This window comes from Panicum hallii, chromosome 9 (genome assembly GCF_002211085.1).
Source record: "Panicum hallii strain FIL2 chromosome 9, PHallii_v3.1, whole genome shotgun sequence".
In the NCBI taxonomy this organism is placed as follows: Eukaryota; Viridiplantae; Streptophyta; class Magnoliopsida; order Poales; family Poaceae; genus Panicum; species Panicum hallii.
Window position 1 is genome coordinate 8,894,864 of NC_038050.1, and position 24,951 is coordinate 8,919,814.

General features: G+C 47.3%; 3 protein-coding genes across 4 annotated transcripts; 2 read left to right on the top strand and 1 right to left on the bottom strand.

Annotated features, from left to right (window-relative positions):
* Nucleotides 1-818: 818 nt before the first annotated feature.
* LOC112877730 (auxin-responsive protein SAUR71-like) lies at nt 819-1,614 on the bottom strand. The gene has a single exon (XM_025942086.1). It carries the CDS (start codon nt 1,468-1,470, stop codon nt 1,159-1,161), a length of 312 nt encoding a protein of 103 aa, XP_025797871.1. The 5' UTR covers nt 1,471-1,614; the 3' UTR covers nt 819-1,158.
* Nucleotides 1,615-6,201: 4,587 nt separating this feature from the next.
* LOC112877015 (auxin-responsive protein SAUR71-like) lies at nt 6,202-6,843 on the top strand. Its single transcript, XM_025941212.1, has one exon. The coding sequence runs from the start codon at nt 6,346-6,348 to the stop codon at nt 6,697-6,699; it is 354 nt and encodes a 117-aa protein (XP_025796997.1). The 5' UTR covers nt 6,202-6,345; the 3' UTR covers nt 6,700-6,843.
* A 6,778-nt stretch (nt 6,844-13,621) lies between these two features.
* LOC112872655 (membralin-like protein At1g60995) lies at nt 13,622-24,718 on the top strand. Of its 2 annotated transcripts, XM_025935723.1 has the most exons (15): nt 13,622-14,227; nt 15,351-15,413; nt 15,578-15,740; nt 15,834-16,000; nt 16,457-16,538; nt 16,683-16,744; nt 17,778-17,872; nt 21,804-21,883; nt 22,088-22,168; nt 22,412-22,528; nt 22,626-22,711; nt 22,832-22,938; nt 23,234-23,325; nt 23,424-23,500; nt 23,844-24,718. In XM_025935723.1, exons 1-15 carry the CDS (start codon nt 14,063-14,065, stop codon nt 24,303-24,305), a joined length of 1,899 nt encoding a protein of 632 aa, XP_025791508.1. In that variant the 5' UTR covers nt 13,622-14,062; the 3' UTR covers nt 24,306-24,718. The 2 variants fall into 2 exon arrangements, with proteins under 2 accessions (XP_025791508.1, XP_025791507.1); XM_025935722.1 differs by having other exon boundaries at nt 14,063-14,227; nt 15,578-16,000.
* Nucleotides 24,719-24,951: the final 233 nt, after the last annotated feature.

Genomic DNA, 24,951 nt, shown 5'->3' on the forward strand with positions numbered 1-24,951 from the left:
GATGTCTTTGTAGAGGAATTGTGGAAGTTCCATCGTCATCATTAGATTCTTTATGTATGATGTAATCATTAATTGTGTTGTCATGGTGCAATGACTTTTTATTTATGAATTTGCAATCATTAAGTTTGAATTTTAGTTTGTATGTATTGTGCTTCTGTTGAATTAGTTTTTAATCATCAAAGTGATTAAATCTAGCTCATATGCAAATGGCACGAAAGAGGAAGCAAAATGAATTATAGGTATCTAGTTTTACCAAATCTGCTGGAGAGGAGTACAAAAGCCATGTGCAAATCTTTCTCCCTCCTGTACCTAAAGCAAGTTTAGGTATCCAGTTTTACTAAATCTACCGGAGATGCAATAAGTTATGGCAAGAGTGTCTACGACGAACATGATATGCTATTATAATTGGATTACGAGCATGTATTAAGCGGCGACGGGACGGCCGTCTACACTGCTCAACCCAATGCTAGGAGCGAGCCCAATGCAACCGGCGACCTCGACAGCTCACGTGGAGGTGAGAGAGTGGATAAAAATCGCAGGACCCACTCGTACCAGATTCCTGCCAAAACTAAAAAGTGAGGTCCTAATCTCCTCTCTCTCTCTCTCTCTCTCTCTCTCTCTCTCTCTCTCTCTCGGGGGAAGAATTATTGTACTTGCAACCTGTGAGGAGGTTGGTTGAAATACACGATCAACTTGGGAAGGTTCACACACAAACGGTCGAGTAACCGATCGACTGCGGCAATGTAAGCCTCGAAGTAGCTAGTGGAAGAACCAAAAAGTTCAGGGGCGTGTTTCACATTGCTTACAGTTGGTGCATTATGTGCTCAAGATCGTGCAGAAAAAACTACATTTTTTTTCATTTTACAAGAGCAAGTATCTCTACTTAATTTGGATTGTACCATTTATTCGACAACGGAAAAGAACAGCTAAGAATCATATCATTCATTGGTCAGCTCCCTACATCTATGGAAATCATCTATCGGTCCTCATCTGAAACTCGATTTGCATTTCCGAAGAATTTGGTCGATCTATCAAATCACAGATTAGGCTAATCAATCATCTGGCAGGAGTACAAGCTACGATCTAGCAATGTCGCCGCACGGGGGGGCGCCTCCTCCTCCTCACAGCTCGCGGCCATCAGCTCTACCTGTCTCTAGCTCACGCCGGGGCGATCCCGCACCTCTGCATGGCGCCGTCGACGACCCGGCGGAACCGCCCCGCGTCGCAGGGCACCCGCAGCACGCCCGGCTGGCGGTACCCGTACCGCTGCGCCGCCATGTCCAGCAGCTCCGCGACGCGCGGGTCGCTGAGCAGCCGCACCGGCACCAGCACGCGCTCGCAGTCGTCTCCCTCGGCGCCGCCGCCGGCGACCATGGGGACGTGGCCCCTGGGCACCTTCTCCTCCTCGTCCGCGCCGGCCCCGCGCCCGGGCGACCCGCCGGCGCCGGCGCTCTTCCTCTTCCACACCATGGCTGGAACGAGGTGCGCGTGGTGTCTGGTCCGACGACGATCGATCAAGTCGATCGAGATCGCTCTCCGCGCTGGGAGAATTGAGGGAGGCAGCGGCAGCTAACCGCGAGTGGTTGTTGGATCGCGTCTTCTTCTTTGGACTCGGTGGTCGGCAGCTGCGGGAGAACGAGCGAGGAGCTGCGAGATTTATAGGGGAGGACAGAGCGCGACGACGGGGTGAGGGTGACGCGACGGGCTAGAGCTCGCGTGCGCGTTCGTCCACCACGTGCGGTCCCTCGTCCAGATCGGGATAAATAATTCGGGCAACTTTTTGAAGGGCTGGGAGACTGCACAAGCTTGAGCAACCGGGATGCGCGCGGCTTCGCGGCGGGTGGAGGTTCAAGGCGGTTGGCGAATCTTTTGACCGGCCGGCCGATGAGACCTTTTGAGCCGGGCCGTGTGTGCAAGTCCAAGATATCGAGCTGAGCAAGCTGATGGTCCGTCAATCCCTGGAAAAGGACATTGTGGATTAGGTTCGGTGCATGGTTGAACATGCCGGGTTGAAGAAACGGCTCTCTCCACGGATCGGGAACGTGGAGGTGAAGTGGCGTGGCGAGCGTTCTTTAGTTCAACTTGTGAGTTGACGCATTGAACAGGTCTCTCTCATGGCAATTTGGGTTGGGGAGCACGTGCTGCGCGGCGCAAATCTGACTACTGCACTTAGGTTGTGGACTGATGCTGCTTCCTGCTGCTACTACTACTAATCTATATATGGGCGCAATTGGATTGGACATTGGAATGAGATCACATATATATTACCTATCTGAACCGTTGTTGTATGGAGTACCTCTCCACCAAAGCCTTATAATTAATATCAACTAGCAAGATGTCCCACACAAATAGCACGGGAAGCTAATTTTTCGTTCTATATATTATTTTTTATTTAGATGATAATAATTTTTGATGTCATTATTAATATTTTTTCAGACCTATTTTTTATTTAGATGATAATAATTTTTGAATTGACGTCATTATAAATATTTTTTTCAGATGGTCTAAACTGAGGTAGCATCTATGTCTTTTCTCATCTATCATATTCTGCCAAGTATTTTTTTTGAACACTATGTAGTATTTTTGGAACACTATGTAGTATTTTTTCTATTTTTGTAGTATCTTATGTTTATATTATATGGAATATTATGGCAAGAATATAATTTTTTAAATTTTCAACTGGCGATACAATATTTTTTCTTGAGAGTTTTCATCAATGGCATGCAAAGTTATCCTCATAATTTTTTTAGAGAAGATTTATATGAATAGTTCAATGTACAAAGTAGAAACAAATAATCTCCTTTTTTTTCTTTGCTCCAATCTCCAGTACCTAAAGCCCCATGCATGCATGCTCCATAATATCTTCACTATTGCAACTAGTAAGGTATACTTTCTCCTTTGTGCTGGTCCCTTCTATCTTGCTTCTGTTCCCTGGTATCATCAGACGACGCGTGTTTTTCTCTTTTCAAATATTTCCTTCACCTTTCTATGGATGGCCATGAATGTAACACGTGAACGTAGTACGTGACTATATCATCTATCATTTCTTCTCCCCTAAACTTTTTAGATACATCTTGCTACTTCTCGTTGTCACCATAGGTGATCACCATGCCTCTGTGGCCATGCTAGGGGTGATACTCTGTCTTATGACCGGGCTAGTGTCACGTTGGGGCTTTGACATGACTATGCCGTCAACCTATTATTGTTGTGCTCGTAATCTTTGTATGCTAGGTTTTGTTGAACTTTCGAAGATGTAGAAACTCTCGTTGCTTTCAAGCCCAAAATTACTGATTGTACATTTATTCTCTCTATGTTGCTATGTAGCTTGACTCTTTGTGGCACCCACTGTTTTCTCTACGATCATCATCACTCTTTTGAAATCTGACCGCTTTGACTTTTTTTACTCTCCATTCTTTCGGTCATCGTTGTTCCCTATAGTTATTGTTTCTAAATTGTGCTTCTCCATGGCCGCTCGAATATTTTTCATCGCGATTATCATCACGCTCCCTAAATTGTGCTATCTCATAGTCTTTTAGTCTAGAATAACGCATACTAAAGATAGACCGCCGTGCAAACTAAGTGTCTTTTTGTAGGATATTGGGTCCTAAAATAGTTTTAGCTTTCGCTTCAATGGTGAAGCAATTTTTCCGGAGGAGATGAATGTTTGGTAGAATATCTTTTTAGCGGTACTGTGATAATTTCAAGAACACTTTAATGCTCGGGGAGCGAGGTGAAGTGGAGGTGAATAGTTGAACAGGCCGGGTTGAATAAACGGATCTCTCCACGGATCGGGAACGTGGAGGTGAAGTGGCGAGCGTGGTTTCATTGAACTTGTGAGCTGACGCATTGAACATGTCTCTCATGGCAATCTGGGTTGGGGAGCATGTGCCGCGCGGAGCAAATCTGACTGCAGTTAGGTTTGTGGACTGATGCTGCTGCTAATCTGTGGCCGCGGTTGGATTGGACATTGTAATGAGATCGCAATATATATACCTATCTAAACCTCTCTACCAAAGCCTAATTAACTTTGGGAATTGGGATTACCATCGCCGCCGGCTGCTCCAGAAGCCAGCGCTAGCCGGCTTCGTGGAAGGCAGGAGCGCGTCATGCAGACGAATCATCGAAAGCCACAGAGACCCGTGGCGGCGGCAGATTCCTCGACGACGACGGCTCGGGACTGGAGCGCCGCCGCACGAGCGACACGACAGAGCAAACATGGCCACATGGGTGTAACGAGATACCTGCGGCGCGTCCTGACAAAACCCGAATGGCGGCATGTTCCCGCGGCGGCTACAGGCTGGTCCGGTCCCTATCGTCGCCAACGACTGCTGTAACGTGACAGGTCGCTCAAGCACGCTCTCCGGCGGCTCGGCGGAGCCCGCCGGCCCTCCCCAGCTCGTGCGCGACGGGGGCGAGGCGGCGAGCTCATCCATCCCCTTCCCCATTCGCAGGTCGCAGTCGCAGCACCTGCCCCAGTTTTAGCCACGTGGTGTGGAAAGTCCGCTTGGGCCACTTGTACCTGTTGGACCGTGGCGCAGGCGATCGAGGCCTCGGCCCGTAAACGTTGCTCTCTCTACTCTCTGTTAAACTTACAGTCTGGTGGGCTGCCGTTTGTTGTCTCCAGGCTCGTTTGGCGGCCCGTATGGCCCGGGAACGTCCTGTTCGGCCGTACTGCCATCTTTTCTTTTCTTTTTTCTTTTGACGCCTCAAATCTAAAGGTCGATCGAGAATGGCATTCTTCCTGGACCCCAGGTGCGAAGCTGCTGAAGCTCGTTGGAACGTGTGTGGACTGCACCAAGGTCCACCCTCTCTTCGACTCTTCCGGACTTCCACAGCTCCACTCTCGGCGCTAGGAAATCATCGTAGGATGCTCATGCTCTTCAGCTTTGTCCGTCCGTCCCTGCGCAAAGGTAAGGTAAAGCAGGCAAAGCAAAGGAGAGGAGATGAACATGCATGCACCGCCGCGCGCCCCCGTACTGCGCTGTCGGCCAGCCGGCGGAGGCGGATCGGAGCACGTCCTCTCGGCGCACCGGCGCGCGGTCGACACGTCATGACGTCAACGGCTTCTCGCTCAACCCTGTTCCAGATGGGGCGATCGTGGTGGGTATTGATTGACCCAACCGGCCGTTGTACCTCGGACGGCTGGAGGCCTACCGGAGATGAGGGGAGCGCCAGTGACGGTGGTGCTCGCTCGCTCCACCCGCTCCGGTGATATTGTCGGTCCACGCCAAGCGCTGCCACTCCGGCTTGCGCTTAGGCCCTCTCCAGCAGTGTTCCCCATCCAGCACTTTATCTCAAAATATAGAAGTTTTGGTCCTATTCACCTTTCCAGCGGATCCCCCAACGGATCCCCCATTCCTACGGCTGCCCTCCCTCTCTCCCATTCCTACGCGTGCCCTCCCTCTCCCCACCCGCGGCTGCCCAATCCCGTAGCGACACGCGGCAGCAGGCCCCGCTTGCCGATGGAGCCAGCCGAGGACGAGGACGACGACGTGGTACGGCGCGCGGAGGAGCTCGGGGAGGAGGCGGTACACGGCGAGGTCGCCGGATCTGGAGCGAGGTCGGCGAGGACGAGGGGCGCGTTGGGGTGGCCGAGGTCGAGCGAGTGCCGGGTCCGGCCGCGGCTGCTGCTCGTCGGAGGAGGAAGAGGACGCGGGCCACGGAGCCGCGGCTGCTGCTCGTCGGAGGAGGAAGAGGACGCGGGCCACGGAGCCGCGGCGGCTGCTGCTGCTGCTCGTCGGAGGAGGAAGAGGACGCGGGCCACGGAGCCACGGCTGCGGCTGCTGCTCGTCGTCGGAGGAGGACGACGCGGACCGGGGAAAAGGACCGGCGCCGCGGAGCTGCTGCTGCTACTACTCGTCGTGGTGGCGGGAGAGCAACGGATGGGGGAGGAATGCGAGCGCCCGCTGGAGACCGTCTAGCGGATGGGGGAGATATGAGGTGGGTCCCACGCTCTTTTTCCTCAAAATGGGCAGCCGGAATGGTAACGCAGATATGAGGTGGGTCCCACGCTCTTTTTTCTCAAAATGGGCAGCCGGAATGGTAACGCTGCTGGAGATGGACTTACACCGTCAACCCCTCGGTCCTCCTGGCTCTTGTACTGTGGGACGGGTCCCACGCGTGCCATGTCATCCACTAACCTCCGCCCGCTATAAATAAGCGAAACCACCGCCGGCGGGTCTCCTCCGCCGCTCTGCGCTCCCTCGACTCTCCAGCTCCAGCTCTCATCGCGTTGCGCACGGGCAAATTATAAGCCTCGGCGAGCGGCCCGCCGCTGCCAGGTCAGCGCTGGCGCCACGCCACGCTGCTTCGTCGTCGTCCGTTCTCCGGTGACCGTACGTGGGGATGAGGCAGCTGGGGCGCCGGCTCTCGCGAGTCGCGGACTCCTCCTCCTCCTCCACCTCCTCCCCGTCGCCACCAGAGACGGCGAAGCGGCGGGGCGTCGGCAAGGCGGGCGCCGCGGTGCCGGAGGGCCACGTGCCCGTGGACGTCGTGGAGGAGGGGTCCGACGCCGAGGCGGAGCGGTTCCTGGTGCGGGCCGAGCTGCTGGGCCGCCCGGCGCTGGCCGAGCTCCTGGGCCGCGCCGCCCAGGAGTACGGGTACGGCCGCCGGGGGCCGCTACGGATCCCCTGCTCACCCGCCGCCTTCCGCCGCGCGCTCGCGAGCCTCGACGGCTCCGGCGGTGACCACGACGGCTAGGCAGAATTGCTGAATTGGACGGAAGGCGTCGGGTTACCTGGAAGGCTGGAAGCATGCATAGTGCTCGTTCTGTTGTAGCGCACCTGAAACTGAAGGTCGTCTGACTAGAAACTGAAGGCCCCGTTTGGAAACCCCTAGATTCTAAAAATCTAAAATCTAGAATCCGTTGGGCTCCCAAAAACGGGCCAGATTCACCACTGGATTCCAGAGGGGGGGGGGGGGGGGTGGGTGATTTTGGATTCTTGAAATCCTGGAAGCCGGAACATGGTTGCTTCCAGCAGATTTTGGTTGCTCAAATTACCGTTTTGCCCATCACGATTCCAAAAAATTACGCTAGTCTGCCATCTCTCTCCCGTATCCAATCCCCGCTCCAACTCCCCCGCCGGACCTCTGCTCCATCCCCCGCCGCCCTCTTCCCCTCCCCCGCCAGCCCCTTCTCCAACCCGCCCAGATGCTCGCAGACCTTCCCCGTCCGTCGGCGCACGCGGCCGGCTGGCTAGGAATCCGCCCGCGGCCGTCCACGAATCCCTGCCAAGCCGCCGCCCGGGCGGGTGTCCCCACGCCGGTGCCGCTCCCCGCCCCCGTGGCCGCTCCTTGCCCGCGTCCGGCCCGGCGGCAACCGCCGCTCCCCTACCGTGGCCAGCCACGCGCCGCTGCTTCTTTCCCGCGCCGCTCGTCGTCCGCGTTCGGCCCGGCGCCGCGGCTTCTTGCTCGCGCGCGGCCAGGCGGCTGCGGCTCCTCGCCCGTGGCCGCTCCCCCCGCGCGGCCAGCCTGGCGCCGCTCCTTCTTGCCCACGCCCGGCAGGCCCGGTGGCGGTGCCGGCGCCGCCGCTCCTCACCCCGCGCGGCCAGCCTGGCGCCGCTCCTCGCCACGGCGCCGCCGCTCCCCGCCAGCTCGCCGCGCGCGACCGCCCAGGCTGGCGGTCCCTGCGCCTCCCCGCCATGTGCAGGAAGGACGGCGCAGCGAGGGAGCTAACTAACGCACCTCCTCCTGTCCTCCAGCAGAGAGAGCTCGAGGATAAGGCAGACATGGGCCAAGAAGATAACGGGGTGTTTGACACAGTGACTTAATCCGTATTATATGGGATGCTTGATGCTAATTAAAAAGACTAAATATAATTTAAATATAGAATAAATTGCGTAAACAGAGATAATTCACATACGAATCTATTAAACCTAATTAATTCATTATTAGCAAATATTTACCATTATCAAATCATGAACTAATTAGGCTTAATAAATTCGTATCGTGAATTAGCATCCATTTATGACATGAGTTTTATAATTAGATTATATTTAATACTTCTAATTGGTGTTCAAATATTCAATGTGACGCGAACTTAGTTCTTAGAACGAAATAGGGCCTAAGCACGGTCGGTAAAATATGAAAAAGAAAAGTAAGGACGCAAAACCAATCTACGGAATCAGCTATTAAAATCCAAATTCCAAACACCATAATCTAAAATCTATATTTTCATAATCCATCAAAATCTTAGATTCTCAAAATCTAAAATCTAATTCAAACGGAGCCTAAAAGATTTCAGATGCACCGTCAGTATTAACGAACTGCTGCTTTCGTTTGTCACATTTTGGCATTAGTAGCCGTGTTCTTGCAGGGACACTACACCACAATATTATAACAACAAGAAATCACCGACTAACCGCTGATCGGTAAGTATAAGTATCTTTATCGATATATGGTTGATCTGCGAAATATGAATCACCGACCCATCGTATATCGGGAACCTTTACTGTCTGATTGTTCATTGGCAATGTTTGACTTTTACCGACTGATATGCATCGCTAATTTGGTGTTGTGGTGTAGTGGGAGCAGATGACATGTGGTAATACGAATCAGAACCACTGCACGTACTTGTTCCGTTCTAAAATGTAGATCGTTTTGGCAAATTTAGATACAGAGATTTCCTATGCATCTAGATAAACGTTATGTTTAGATACATAGTAAAAGTTATGCATCTAGATTTGTCAAAACGATTTACATTTTGAAACGGATGGAGTATCATTTATCCCCTTATTCGTATGTTTTCCTTTCCTCTACTACCTTTAACCCTTAACGGAGCTTAGCGTAGGACAAAAATTTGGCCATAGGAAAAGTAGTGATCGAGTTTCCAAATGAAAAGATTCAATAATTCTTAAGAGTGCGAGTGTCGCTCAGCAGTAGCTAAGGGTAAAGCTCACGGTGATTGATTCTTGGGAGATGACAGCTGACAAAGGAGCACGGGAATGAACAAGACATTTGCTTTTGATCATCCACAATACACGATTACGGTGACAACTAGCTGCGGCGCCCTTGCTCGCGGCCGTCGTTGGTGCGTCCGGACAGTAAGCTGCGGGCCACGGGTCCGAGGTGCAACCGGGAAAGCTAATAACGAAAGGTTGTGGTTAGTTGTTTCGTCGTTGCTAGCTTTCCACGCTCGCACTAACTTCCTCTTCTTCTGCTTCCCAACAATGACAATGATGCAAGGTCCTGTACTAATCAAGGATTTTTGCAGAAATTTTGGAGCTCGCTGTTGCTCTGAAAGGGAACTCTCTCCGTGTGATTTTTGTTTCACAAAAAAAGGTGTATACAAGAGTCAAATTTTGGTTCAACAAAGCTTGACAACCACCCCTCAGACTCTGTCTGTATACAAGACTCAAAGCTTCAAATACGAACCTTGTATTAAACTTCAACGAACTATCCTTGGCTCAGATTTGAATTACCAGGCAGACCCATGCTCCACCTCTACTTGTGGATGGGTTTCAAGGGAATATGCAGGGTCAAATTAGTAAATTATTACCGAGTAAATCCAACCTTAACAACACCGGTGTTTATTTATAAATGCAATCATGCAATCATCTAATCACCGTCATCAGATCTTAATCCAGCATCATTAGGCTGTTTTGCGGATCAACCCTCCCACCATCCGGACTGTTTTGCAACTCGTCTTGACCCAGAGCCGATCGGAGGCCTCACGAGCCGAGTCGATCCGATCCGATCGATCGGGGGGCAGAGCCTGCGCCTTCCTCCGGGATCGAGCTCCGGCCCGGCCGTCATCCAGGGGCACCGCTGCTCCCAGGCGCTGGTTCTATGCGAGCTCCGGCCCGGTCGCCATCCAGGGGCGCCGCTGCTCCCAAGCGCTGGTTCGATGCAAGCTCCGGCCTGGCCACCATCCAGGGGCGCTGCTCCCAGGCACCAGCGAAGGGCGAGGTCCCCGCAGGGCGAGCTCCGGGACCAGTACCGCGCCAGACGAGGGCGCCCAGGCCGCCGCCGCTCCAGGGGCCTGAAGCGCGCAGCGATGATACGAAGCCGCATCCCCTCCGTTCCAGGGCGAGGGATAGGGCGCCCAGGCCGCCGCCTCTCAATGGCTAGCGTGCCCAGGGCGAGCTCCCAGCCGCATCCCCTCAGTTTCAGCCACTGAAGAAGGCTTCTTGATTTTTTTAGGACTTCTGTTCTTGGTTAGGGCGTTCAGAGATGCTTGTTTGCAATTGTGAATACATGAGCACTGAATTTCGTTGTTGCATTGCAGGGCAGGGACCTAGTATCATCGAGCAGCAATTGCCACAAGCCTACTTGTAATTTGTAATGGCAGAAGTCTGTTTGTGCTTATAATTTGTAATGGCAGAAGCCTGTTTCTGCTTGTAATTTGTTATGGCAGAAGCCTGAAATTGCTTGTAATTTATAATGTCCTAGCATCAGGACCTAGTGCACTCTTGTCCATAGCTGTCTCTGTTCCTCAGACCTGGTATGAGTAGCTTGTCTTGTGATATACTAAATGAGTAGCTTTCAACCTGCCTAATCTCCTATAGAAAGATGTGAGCTTAAATGTCTCCTTCTGAGCTTATCTTGTACGAGATATGTGCATTTGTCTTGCTGGTCATAAGATGAGTAGAACCCAGAACATCAGACAAGAGATGAACATACCGCTTAACTAAAATAGAGTATTGAATAAGAATTATAATTATTTGGGCAAAACCACAACAAACCAGGTCCAGATTCTTGAAAATAAAATAATTAACTATCAAAACACTCTGAATTAACTATCAAAGTGAACCATGAAGGCAATGTGACAGCCATGAAGGCAATGTGCGAGCAGCAGATGTCTATTTGAAAAGAAAATCACCTCTCTTGGTCTGTTGGAGTTGTCGACCACTTTAACAATTGTTCTATCCTCCATTTCAGTTGTGGTCTGTACATCAGAGTGCTCTCTTGCTGCTAGCAACTCATTCTGAAATCTTCTAAAAACCTCATGTGTGAAAACGGCACCACCATTTCTCTCTAATTCCCATGATGTCAAAAGCTTTGGGTTGGTATGCATAGAAGTGTTATCATCGATCAATTCATCCTGCCACTGATATTTTAATGCTGTATCAAACCTTATCCAAAATTCTACAAGTGCAAGCTTGCGACCAATAAAGCGACTGAAAAACGAATTAGCACTTTCTGATCTAGAGGTTGTTCGGAGTATACCTCCAAGCCATATTTCCCTGAAGTATGCAGGTATCCATGATTTGCAGATTTCATACCTTCCAACTAACCATTCATTGTTCTCAAAGTGATACTTTGCAATCAATGCTTGTCATCTGCTCTCAAACTCTTCTATAGTTTCTGAACCCCATACACATAAGTTGATCGTCTTCCTAAACTCATCATCTTTCAGAAGGTTGGCATCAATTTTCTCAGGCTACTTTTTCATAATGTGCCACATGCACAACATGTGTATAGTGTAAGGAAGAACGATGGCAATGGCAGCCTTGATGCTAGCATCCTCATTTGTTAAAAAAATGATGGAGCCTTCCCTCCCATAGCTCGAAGAAAGGTGTTAAACAACCATACATAGCTCTCAATCTTCTCATCAGCTAAGAAAGCAGAACCAAATAAAATGGAACGCATATGATGATTGACCCCAGTAAAAGGAGTAAATTTCATGTCATACTGGTTTGTGCTGTAGGTAGTATCAAAAGATAACACATCACCAAAATGGACATAATTCTTCCTACTAGTTGTATCAGCCCAAAACACTCGAAACAACCGACCATCCTTTACCTCATATTCAAAGAAGAAATTGTGCTCCAACTTGTTGAGTGTATGTAAATTCTCAATAAACATCTGAGCGTCTGCGTCCTTTATTTTGTGTCTGAAATCACTGCAGTAGTTCTGCAAATCCTTTTTTGTGCATCCAACATACTCAAAACCCCCTGCACCAATCTGAAGTAACCTGAATGCTTGTGATGTTCCTATGCTAGCCTTGTGATAATTGAAAAGAGTAGTTTTTGCCTTCTCATTGACAGAACAGTTGGATCGAAGGAGGTGACGTTTGCTAGGTGTTGTAAAGGCATGGTTATGTTCCTCATATAGTGCTACAATGATATACTTGCCTTCAGGAGTGCGTTTAACATAAATATAAGCTGGACATCCACATCTCGACTCCCTACTTCTGCGATCCTTTGATGATGAACCACTAGCGCCTTTTTCTTTTTCTGTTTTATACCCTTCTCTTGCATACAAGAACCGCTTCCAGATAACCACTCCATTAGCATCTAATTTCTGTTGACCTATACGAACTGAGAAAGCAAGACTATGTGCATATTCCATGTAAAATTTATGGGCCGCTTCCATGTCATCAAACAACATCCCTTTCTGAAAAAATACAGCATATTAGCCTTTAAGCATTTGAACAAATTTGTAATGAATGATTTTCTGGATACAAATATGCCACCTCAAGAACATGTTGTTTTTTCTTCGTTGGTGTTCTAAATGCATCATTTATTTTGATAGTAGTCTCGTTATCTAATGAAAGACACGACGTCAAATTAGATCAGCTTACACACATATACGCATACGTAAAAAACTTGTTCATTGAAGCCAACAATTACCTTCACACAAGAAGTTCTCTTCGCGAACAGGCGATGATTCACTGTTAAAATCAGCGTTCACGAGTCCCAGTGCATCTACCTCTTCTACGGAGATCATGTTGTGAGGCATGGAAAGAGGCACGTCAATGTGGTCGACCTCTTGAATGTTCGTCGGTTCAACGACGACCTCCTGGCCTCGTCGATCATTGAGTTCCATGGGATCATCGAGACCCATCTTCCTTGTATCACCAAATTAACACGCACATACGGCGGCCATTAATACAAAAAAAATTCAGTTGAAGCCATCCCACACGTGACTTCTCGCATCGAAACAAGAACGCCAATAATGAGGACGCGGTGTGCGTACGTACCTCTGTACGTGGGTGTGAAAGGAGACGACGTTGAACGGCGTTGAACCAGGCCAGCTACGAACCCAAGGGCGTCCAGCGGTGGAGCGGCGGCCTGCCTTGGAGCGCGGCGCCCCGACGTGGAGCCACGGCCTGCCTTGCCCTGGTTCCCTGACGCCGAGCCGTGGCCTAGCTTGCAACGCCGCCCTGGCGTGTCGCTGCCTTGGAGCAACGGAGGAAGGACGCGCAGATCGATCACCCTGGCTTCGGGAGCGGCGGCCTGCCGGCGAGCTCCCTGGTTCCCTGACGTGGAGCCGCGGCCTGGCTTGCAGCGCCGCCCTAACGTGTGCGCAGATCGAACGCCCTGGCTTTGGGATCGCCGAAGGCCACGAGCTTCATGGCTGCGCAGGCTCTGGATCGGGAACGGCTCAGCTCGTGAGGCCCCCGATCGGCTCTGGGCCAAGACGAGTTGCAAAACAGTCCGGATGGTGGGAAGGTTGATCTGCAAAACATCCTAATGACGTTGGATTAAGATCTAATGGTGGTGATTAGTTGATTGCATGATTGCATTTAGAGTCTTTTTGCATAGCAGTCGCTGCCGTTTATTTTACCGGACGACAAGACGCCAAAAAAGAAAAATCTGGCATCCTCATCCGCTCGCGCAGCGCCAGCCATACGAAACGGCGCATCCCACCAGCCAGATTCGCGAGCCAACCCAACCACAGCCAGCCAGCCAACCACCGTGCCGGCGGCAGGAAAGAAGAATTGCTGCGTGCGCCCCGCCGCCCGCACACACGCCTTGGCCCATTCCCCAAGAAAGAGCCCCGCCCCCGGTACTGGCACGCAGGCGACGCGAAGCAAAGAGGGGGAACGAAAGCGAAACGTATTAAACTCGCACGCTCATCAATCGCATGCGCTGATGCGCCCTGCGCCCCCCGGACAAATTCAAATCCCCAGCCCCCGAAACCCGAATTCCCCAGCACCGGATTTTAGCGGGCGGCCGGCCGCTTCCCGTCGATCCGCTCCGGCTTCCAACCCCGAATAATCCCTAATCCCAAGCGAATCGAAGCTTCCTTCCTTCGAGGGGAGGTGTAGGAAGGCGCGGGCGCGGCCCTGCTTAGGGTTTGGAGGTGGCCGGCGCGGTGTGGCGGGGGCGGCAGGGGGATGGATCCGGAGCAGACGTTCCTGCGGGTGCACGCGCGCCTGTCGGGGATGCTGTCCCAGCTGCTCACCCCGCGGATCCGCCTCGCGCTCGAGTACCTCTACCTCGCCGGCGCCGTCGCGCTCTTCTGCCTGCTCGTCGTCATGCACACCAACTTCGTGCAGCAGGTGAGCCACGGCCCCGCTTTCCTGAGGATCGCTCTCAGTGGCCTGCCTAGCCTTTTCTATCGCTCCTGCTGCTGCTTCCGCTGCCGCTTGGGTGATTGATTGGGGGCGGATATGGGGCTTCTCGTGTGCTTCGGTTGGCGAGCAGTCACCGGGTTTTGGGTGGGGAATTCGTGCTAGCTTCGGTGTTTTTTCAGTTTGGTGTAAGTTGTGGAGACAGAGGTAACCATCGCTGCTTGCTGATTATTTTGCTGGCGTAATGCGGGGAACTTTTGCCAATCCTCTGCAATTTCTCACAATGGTATTTAGTTTGAACTACGAGGAAAAAAAAGTGAACTAATCACTTGATGTGTATACATAGTGTTCCATTCCTGTTCTGTTCATTATTGACATTTGTAATCTGGACATGCTTAAGTTCTGTTCTGTTCTGTTCATGCCTCCCTTATCATGTCAATACATATCTTGGTTGTTGATTTCATCGAGTTGCTGCTTGCTTGAATTAAGCTAATCTGATTGATATAGTCTGTCAGTGATGCATGGGATTGAGCAGAAGATAAATAATTTAGTGACCTATGAAATGTTTATATGCATATAGCACATCGGACCAGGCAATGCCATGCAAATATGACCTTATTCATCTAAATAATCTGTCTATATATCTGTACATCTAAAAGAAGGCTCACTGTAATTCAAATAGTCATAGTCACTAAGTTCCCTGGTCCATGGCATTGAGTAACGTGATTGAGGTGTGTTGTACGCTACTTGAGAAAGATTTTGATGAGGCAGGTACAAGAGAAATGTTTTGACAAGGTGTGTTGTACGAGACTGTTTCCATGTTCCCAGAACGGGAATATTCCCAGGACAACTCGGCATGGTTCCCCTTTCCTGATGATTACCCGTATCAACTGTAGAAACAGAAAGTTCACGGGCTGGAGATTTGTGACATAAAAATCTATATTTGGAAGAAAAAAGAAAGCATCTCTGTAGGAAAAGGAAAGGACAGGAAAGAAAAATAAATGATTGAAACCCTATGTGATGGGCTAATATTATTTGATTTTGTACCCCATTGTGTCCATTCCAGTGTTTATTTGTAGATTCACCTCTAAATTGTCTTTTGCATGCAAAGCCTGGCTGCTCAAGTGAATTTTCTGGAATTGAATTTGGAGAAGCACAACTGGTCCAAATCAAGGTACATGGTGAATTGGTGATGCTATGTTGCACTTTTCATTTGTTGTTGAGTTTGTTAAAACTCTGTAAATTCCATTTTGCATGTTTTGTCCTTCTTCCTTTTCTTTTATGTTTCCTATTTCTATTGGTGTCAATTTTAAACACTGCCCATGTTATGAATTGTAGATTATCAGTGGGGGACTATGGGCCAGCAGAGGCGCTTCTTACATCATGGATCTCCAGAACCTGGGACGTTCTGCTGAGAAAATTTTAGAGGTTAATGGTGATAAGTTCAACATTTTGGCATCTAAGTTTTGGTCAACCTGGGTTGGCCCTGGAGCTAGGAGGAGTAAGCTAATGTTTAGAACTTGGAAGGGAGACAAAGAATTTGAGCCTCAATCAGAGAACGCAGCTGACACAACTGTTACCACGACTATTCCAGGCGTACCAGATTTGAAGGCAGCTGGAGATGGTTCTGTCCACTACCCTTTATCTGCTAAGGAGTCGTTTAAAGCAGCAGTGACATATTTGTTCAGAAAATGGTATGTTCGTGCTGTGTCATTCTGGAGGAACATAAAGCAACTTTCAGAAAATACCCTCCAATTAATGGTAAGAAGTTTGACCAGGATTTTTGAAACTGCCGCCTTGTTTAATACCTACCAAGAAAGTCCTCCTTTTGTTGGTCCTAGGTCGATCGTTTCTGGTGCAGCAAAAAAGCTGCTAGATGTTTCTTTTTAGGAAAAAAGGGTTAGTTCCTAGGTGCTTGTTAGGCTTACATCTTGCTTTTTGAGAAGTGTTTCTGAAGGATCAAATTAGTGGCATATAGAAGTTTATTGTTGAGATTTGTTGGACCAATACTGTAATAGCATTAATCAATGTTCAGGTTAATAAAAGATGCTCATAACGATTTTTATTCCAGCTGTGTTCCATAAGTGGTACCAAATCTTTTTTGTTTATGTGTTTGCTTGTTCGTGATCTGTGTTGCTGGTTTTATGTATTGCCTAATTAGTCAAACATTCATGTATTTTATTCCCTAGGATATTCTCTTGTTTATTTGAATGACAGGTCAGATCAAATTGGAATGACTTCCTCCATATCATTAAGGATCTTCAACTGCCAAGCATGGATCATCTACTTTCGACGACAGGTAATGTTTGCCATAAACTTTGGTCATAGTCTATGATGCCTCGTCCTAGAATGATGTTTGCATGAATCTTATTAACCTTGTTACCTGCAAACTCCCAACACTAATTTTCTCTAACTTCTTGCTAGCTTATGTTGTTTGTTACAGTGCAGTGGTTTGAAAGGAGGAGTAAAGCATTCGAGCCTACCTATTTATATGGCGTGGAGAAGGTCAGGCTCTTCGTGGCATATTGATATCAGCTTGCCACTGTCTGCTTTAATATGTTTTTTTTGGTGATGAGCTTGTGTATTCTAAGAAAACGAATAGAAACCTTTTGTTGGACATATTTGAAACTTTTAGGCCACTCTTCAGTGAGGAAATAGTGTATTCAACTAGTCTATCCTCAGCTGATAAAAATGCCATAAAAAATCTGCTATGAATATGCCACTGCTTCTTGACATCTTCATTGTAAAGTTCCATTATGAGTACATTTTCTGTTAAATTTCAAAAAGTATCCTTGCTGTTACTTTGTTCACTTATAATTGTGAACTTCGGCATAGTCTAGTGTCCCTCCACTGCTGCTTCAGTGTGCTCTTCTCCAGAGAGCTCATAATGCAACCTCCACCAACACCACTGTGGTCTCCAGTGATGAGATGGAACACAGGATACAGATGGAAGCTACATGCCTTCTCTGTTGACCTTCATTGCTCTCTGACCTGCCACTCACCTTTCCAAGCCACAACTCAAGTTGTCTCAACATGTTAGTGAAGAGGCAGGCTATTACCAGCCTGCGAGCTCACCAAACTGTTGTAATGCACTCTGAGCAGCCACTATGCTTCTTGCCTGCACCTTGGCATTCCAACTACTCACAGTCATAGGGCATGAGAGCACTAACGTGGAAATTTATAGGTGAACTCACCCTTCACAGCACATTGGTGTATGCAATTATTTAATTTGGCAAGAGTAAAATAGGGAACAGTCAATTTAAGACAGTGAAAGATCTTTGACCTTTTTAGAGTGGCATATTCACCTGGGGAATGAGGATTTGAAAAGCAGTAGCATTCACAATCAGACAATTTTAGCAATAGAGGTATAACCGATGACATGTAGTCTCTTGAATTAACTGCATGCAAGCCTTGAGTTGTTAATAGATTGCAGGACCAATTTGTTGTTCCTTTTTTGTTCGTATATGCATGTACTAGCATTATATGTTGAATAGTATTCATTTTAGAAGCTTTCTCACGTGTTTATTTATTTTAGCAGGGTTATTTCTTGCTTTCAGAAGGTGCTAAAATTCGTCATGGTGTTCGAACAATTAATATCACAATTTCTGCTCTAAATCCTTGCTTCGGAAACAGGTTATTTTTCAGTCTTTCTCGAACCCTTCCTCTTTGCAAGCTTTTAGATGACAAGGACGGAAAACTTTGATCTGACATAGATTTTAAGAGACAACCCTTCATATTTATATGCAAGCACAATGCATATTGTATTTCAAGAGTATTAATGACCTTCTCTTGGATACATACTTGTCAAAATGTTTCCACTTGTGCACATATTTGTTGATGCCAGTTTGCTACTTAGATTCCATGTAGTATCCAGCTAACAAATTTTACAAATACGGTTGGTTAACAATACAACAACAACAACAACTTAGCCTTTTGTCCCAAGCAAGTTGGGGTAGGCTAGATATGAAACCCACAGAAAACAAGAATAAGAAACACAAAAAGGGTACGAGCCAAAGGAAGAGTTAGGGGTTAAACAAAAAGTAACAAAGGTCACGGTTCAGGTACGTTAATTGCTAATCTCCAAGCGCTCCTATCCATAGCTAATTCCTTAACGATATTCCACTCCTTAAGGTCTCTCTTGACCGTCTCGTCCCAAGTTAGTCTAGGTCTACCTTTACCTCTCCTTACATTATCGCCCCGCTTTAAAACTCCACTACGCACCGGCGCCTCGGGAGGCCTCCGTTGTACATGTCCAAACCATCTCAACCGATGTTGAATCAACTTCTCCTCGATAGGTGCCATCCCGACCCTATCTCGAATCTCTTCGTTCCGGACTCTATCCCTTCTTGTATGCCCGCAGAACCAACGCAGCATACGCATCTCTGCTACACTCAGTTGTTGGACATGTCGCTTTTTTGTAGGCCAACATTCAGCACCGTATAGCATCGCCGGGCGAATCGCCGTCCTATAGAACTTATCTTTTAGCCTCTGTGGCACCTTCTTGTCACAGAGGACACAAGAAGCCTGCCGCCACTTCAACCAACCGGCTGAAATTCTATGCCTAACATCTTCATCAATGTCTCCATCTTTCTGAAGCATTGATTCTAGATACCGAAAAGTATCCTTCTTGGCCACCACTTGACCTTCGAGGCTAACGTCCCCATCCTCATGCCTAGTCGGGCTAAAGTCGCACATCATATACTCGGTCTTGGTCCTACTCAGTCTGAACCCCCTCGACACTAACGTGTGTCTCCACAGCTCCAACTTCGTATTAACTTCTGCCCTACTCTCGTCAACTAGCACCACATCATCATCAAAGAGCATACACCAAGGGATATCACCCTGTATGTCCCTTGTGACCTCATCCATCACCAAAGCAAATAGATAAGGGCTCAATGCTGACCCCTGATGTAGTCCTATTTTAATTGGAAAGTCACTGGTATCGCCATCACATGTTCGAACACAAGTCATCGCATCCTTGTACATATCCTTGATGAGGGTAATATACTTAGTTGGGACTTTGTATTTTTCCAAAGCTCACCACATGACGTCTCTCGGTACTTTGTCATACTCCTTCTCTAGGTCAATAAAGACCATGTGTAAGTCCTTCTTCTCCTCTCTATATCTCCCCATCAACTGTCGTACTAAGAAAATCGCCTCCATGGTCGACCTCCCAGGCATGAACCCAAACTGGTTTTGGGTCACCCTTGTCAATCTTCTTAGGCGATGCTCGATAACCCTCTCCCAAAGCTTCATCGTATGGCTCATCAGCTTAATCCCCCGGTAGTTAGTACAACTTTGAACATCTCCCTTGTTCTTGAAGATCGGTATTAATATACTTCTCCTCCATTCCTCTAGCATCTTGTTTGACCGGAAAATTAGGTTAAAAAGCTTAGTTAAGCATACTACCGCCCTCTCGCCTGGGCATCTCCACACCTCAATGGGGATGCTATCAGGACCCATCGCTTTACCTCCCTTCATCCTCTTCAAAGCCTCCCCGATCTCTGCCTCCTGAATCCTCCTCACAAAGCCTCTGTTGGTATCATCAGATGAGTCGTCCAACTTGAAGGTAGGACCCTCATTTTCCCCATTAAACAACTTGTCGAAGTATTCTCGCCATCTGTCCTTGGTCTCCTCATCCTTCACCAGAAGTCGATCTGTCCCATCCTTGATGCATTTGATTTGGTTTATGTCCCTTGTCTTCCTCTCACGGGTCCTAGTGATCCTATAAATGTCCTTCTCTCCTTCCTTCGTACCTAGCCGTTGATAAAGGTCATCAAAAGCCTGACCTTTCACTATACTTACAGCTCGCTTTGCAGACCTCTTCGCTAATCTATAGCCCTCGATGTTGGTTACGCTCTTGTCGAGGTGAAGGCGTTTGAAACACTCCTTCTTCTCCTTAATATAGCCCTTTGCACCTCGTCATTCCACCACCAAGTCTCTTTCACTTCCTGCTTGCCTCCCCTACTCACACCAAACACTTCTGAGGCCACCTTCCGAACACATGTCGCCATCTTTAGCCACATATCATCTACATCTGTTCCTTCTTCCCAAGGCCCCTCGCCTAGCATCCTCTCCTTAAACGTTTGTGCCTCTTCCCCTCTAAGCTTTCACCACTTCGTTCTCGCAATCTTGGCACGTTTGTCCCGGTGGGCACGTACCCGAAAACGAAAATCTGCCACCACAAGCTTGTGTTGGGGGACAACACACTCCCCAGGTATCACCTTACAATCTAAGCATGCACGTCTATCCTCTCTCCTAGCAAGGATAAAGTCGATTTGCCTCGAGTATTGTCCACTATGGAAAGTCACTAGATGGGACTCCCTCTTTCTAAAGAGGGTATTCGCTAATAGCAGGTCGTAGGCCACCGCAAAATTCAAAACATCCTCCCCCCCTCGTTCCTACTACCATACCCGAAACCCCCGTGTACTCGCTCATATCCTACATTAGTCGCTCCCACATGGCCATTGAGGTCTCCTCCTATGAAGAGCTTCTCACTGATAGGCACGGTACTAAACATGCTATCAAGGTCTTCCTAAAACTGACTTTTGGAGCTCTCACTAAGACCTACCTGAGGGGCATAGGCATTGATCACATTCAGAACCAAATCTCCAATGACCAACCGCACTAGGATAATCCGGTCGCCTTGCCTCCTAACATCTACAACTCCATCCTTAAGGCTCTTATCGATCAAGATGCCTACACCATTCCTACCCGAAGTTGTCCCCGTGTACCAGAGCTTGAAGCCAGAACCCTCCATCTCCTTCGCCTTCTGGCCCTTCCATTTAGTCTCCTGCACGCATAGAATATTTACACGCCTCCTAATTGCTACATCGACTAGTTCTCTTAACTTACCTGTTAGAGACCCTACGTTCCAACTACCTAGATGAATCCTAGTTGGCTCGGCTAGCTTCCTTACCCTTCGCACCCGTCGAGAGAAATGCGAAGACCATTGCTCATTTTTCACTACACCCGGGCGCAGATGTAGCGCGTCACAGAGGCTGCGACGACCCGACCCTTGCTCACTTATCATCGTACCCGGATCACGATACGACGCGCCCCTGAGGGGATGACGATCCGGCCCTTGCCCATTTAACACCACACCCGGGTTCCGATGTAGCGCGTCGCTAAGAGGGTTACGCCCCAATGAATTTTTTATGGGTTTCATTTCCATTTGAGTGGCTGATTTTTTATGCTGGTTCGCCAGACCTAACACAACCCTCCACATTTTCTCATTGCGGGCTTGGGACCGACAAAGGCAGTGTTACGGTTGGTTAACAATCTGCACAACTATTTGTTTTTCATCTTGAGTTGAATGAGGTCTTTAGCAACATTAATCTTGAACTAGTGCCATATTTCAATGAGCACTACGATAATAATTCCTATTTCATTGCAAACATGAAATTTTCTGTAATTTAATAAAATCGGTCAATCGTGTGAGTTTGTACACAATGTATGAGAAAGACATTTCTTTGTCTCTGTAGTACTTATACGGAGTACTATCCAATTGGATTGTCTGCAGTTAGAATGACATCTGAAAATTTTCTACCTTTTCCCTTTTCAGGTGGCAGCAGCTTTTGATAAACAGCATTGTTGGCTATGATACTATACTTACAAACAGCTTGGTGAATTCTCCTGGTCATGGTATACTTCTGATCCTATTGTGCATGTGCCAACCTTAATCAATATCATCAGAGTAGTTCCAGCTTGGTTCATGACAACAAAAGTAACAGCACATTCAACTTTGTTGGAAGCATGTTGAACAACAATTTTTTTTTTCACTTTGTGTAACTATTTGCATCACAACCCTTCTTAAACTATTCTTTTGATCTTTGGTACGTTGTACAGGCTATCTATACAATTTTCAGACAAAGGAGCTCTATGATCTCAGTTATGGGCATGAACCACAAGGTCCTACACGATTTGGAGGTTTGTATAGTTAACTTTGTTTTCTCAATATGTTGACTTAAACCATGAGTGTTTCCTAAATGATTTATCAGATCTTTATGTATTCCAAATGCTAAATTGCAACATACTTTTAAATTGAAAAAATATGGAACCAAAAAGCTCTTAGTTTTGTTGAATCCTTTTGCTTGCCTTTCATAACATACATGACTTCTATCTGCCTCTCTGTGCATCAAACCTGATGCATTGCAACCTTGGTGTTTGCAGATTACTTTGTGACAAAATGTGGTGTCCTTCTAATGTCACTCTTTGTCTTTTTCACAACCACCATGTCTGTTTCATTTACTCTGAGAGAGACGCAATCCCGCATGCTTAGGTTCACAGGTTTGTGTTCCTTTCTGTAGGTTGCGACCTGGATGGCTTTGCACTTAAATATTTTATTTAATTCACCTAGTGTGCTGTTCTTCCTTGAAATTTTCAGTGCAGCTTCAACACCATGCACGCCACCAATTGCCCACTTTTCAGTTGATATTCGTGCATGTCATCGAATCATTGGTTTTTGTGCCGGTAATGGGAAATATCCTTTGGTGTTTTGAAATATTTGAAGTTTGTGATGAAAATGTATTCTCTGCAGGATTCACCAAACTTCTACATAACTCACTCATTGTTTTGTTTTGATCTTTGTAGATTATGATTGGGATCCTCTTTTTTCTATTTGAGTTCTACGATGATCAATTGCTCGCGTTTCTTGTTTTGACTCTTGTATGGTTATGTGAGCTATTCACAATGATCAGGTAATGTTTTACATGGAGGTAGTTCTGGAATTTTTGTTATTACTCCACGCCTGTTGTGAGACCTTTTATCCTTTTAGGGAGTAAATTAGGCTTTTTGCTCAGTAGAACTCTTGTGAAATATATATTTCATGGTAGAGAAAGCTAAAAAGTAATCACTTTGGTTTGTTGGAAATGTACAAGGCAGCTAGCCAGCTAGTATGCATGCATTTAGCAGAACTGATCTTGTGCAGGACAGACTTTGGAAGCTAATTATCTTATATACTTATCTTTGTATCCTTATTTTCTCATTTTGCAGTGTGCGGACATCTATATCGATGCAGTTCTTTCCACGCTTTTTCTTGCTGTATTTTCTTGTTTTCCATATCTACTTCTTCTCATATACTTATGGTAAGTTCAGTGGGTATCCTTTTTTTCTACTGAACACGGATTAACTACAGCAGCATTTCTATCGCTCTGACTTGTACAATTGATGTGTTCTCTTTCAGGCTTCTCATATCTGGCTTTCTCTGCTACGGCCGCATTTATGCAGCATCTGATTTTGTATTTTTGGAACCGGTTTGAGGTAAGTTAATGTCTTATTTTTGTGAATGTATTTCTCATTCTTCTTTATCCAATACTTGTTTCTACTACATTTCGATGTAATATCCTGTTCGCATTTTTTAGGAAATGATCATTGATTATTAGATGTTTCGAATTTAACATCATTCATCAATTTTTAACTTCTGAACATTTTTTGTATGCACTGCTTGTCATAACTTTCATGTAATGAATCAGAAAGTTCTTCCAATATCGGTTGATTCACTAGATAGATAGATAGTACGCATATATTACACATTGATTTCATTAGCTCCAATAAGTCTTGGCCACCCAATATGTTTACTTCATGTTGATTTGTGGTGCTTCAGGTGCCAGCTCTCCAGAGATTCATTCGCAATCGAGCTCACATTCACCAACAGACAGGTGTCCAGATTGCTACCTCAACCATCTACACATCTACCTTACACATTGCTAGGGTAAATGTGAGGGACCCTGGCACTATAAATGATGGCCTTGGTGCTGTTCGTGAAGCAGATGCCCTATTGGTTCAGGATGAGTCTACCAGGAACCAGCAAGAGGGTCCACAGAATGGAATTGCTGAGCCAGCAGCCAACGGTGCTCTCCAATATCAAGAGCAAAACCCTCAGCAAGCTGGAAACGCCCCTGCAGGCTCAGGCTCCTTGAATCCATTTGGCTCCCTTTTGTTGTGGTTGTTAGGAGGCGGTGCTTCTGATGGCATAGTTTCTTTCTTCTCCATGTTCAGAGATGTCCGTGATCATGGTCAAGATTACACCGATCCACCTCGAAACGAAAATGATCAGGTGACTTAGAATCATGAAGATGAAACGTGGAGCGAAGATGAATGGTACTCACGGTGGGTGCTTGGGCAGAGGCAATCTATTTGTTGCTAAGATGATATAAAGCCAGCACCCCCTTCAAAAGGATAATGACGAATACTGGTGGCAGCATATACAGACTGGTGTCGCTGGAGATACCTGCTAGTATTATCTGTTTATCAGTTTTTTGGTTAGTTGTTAAGGATGTTGAATTGTATCTATTCATGAATCATGATATATGTACATTCCCTACCGTCTGAATGGGGATGCCCATTCCAGTCTTGTACAGAAATGTCAACTCACAGCATATTGACTGTTGTGCAAATTCTTTGTACTTCATGGGCGGTTCTGGAACATCACTTGTGACTGAATCGACAAATTAATGATACGGATTCATCGTTGCTTCAGCTGTTCCAACTTTAATGTTAGTGCTTGCAGATTAGTTGTTCCTCGCGATTGTCTTATTAGGTGTTCTTTGAAATTCCGAACAAAGTCATGCTCTCGCTTGGAAACTCAGGGGTGTCCTTGCCGTACAACACAACATGCGAAGTAGATTTAAATGTTCGGGAGTAGCAGAAGTGCATATCAAGGCTACCGCTTTAGCCATTTCAGTGGGGACATCTTCTCCTTTTATCGGGGA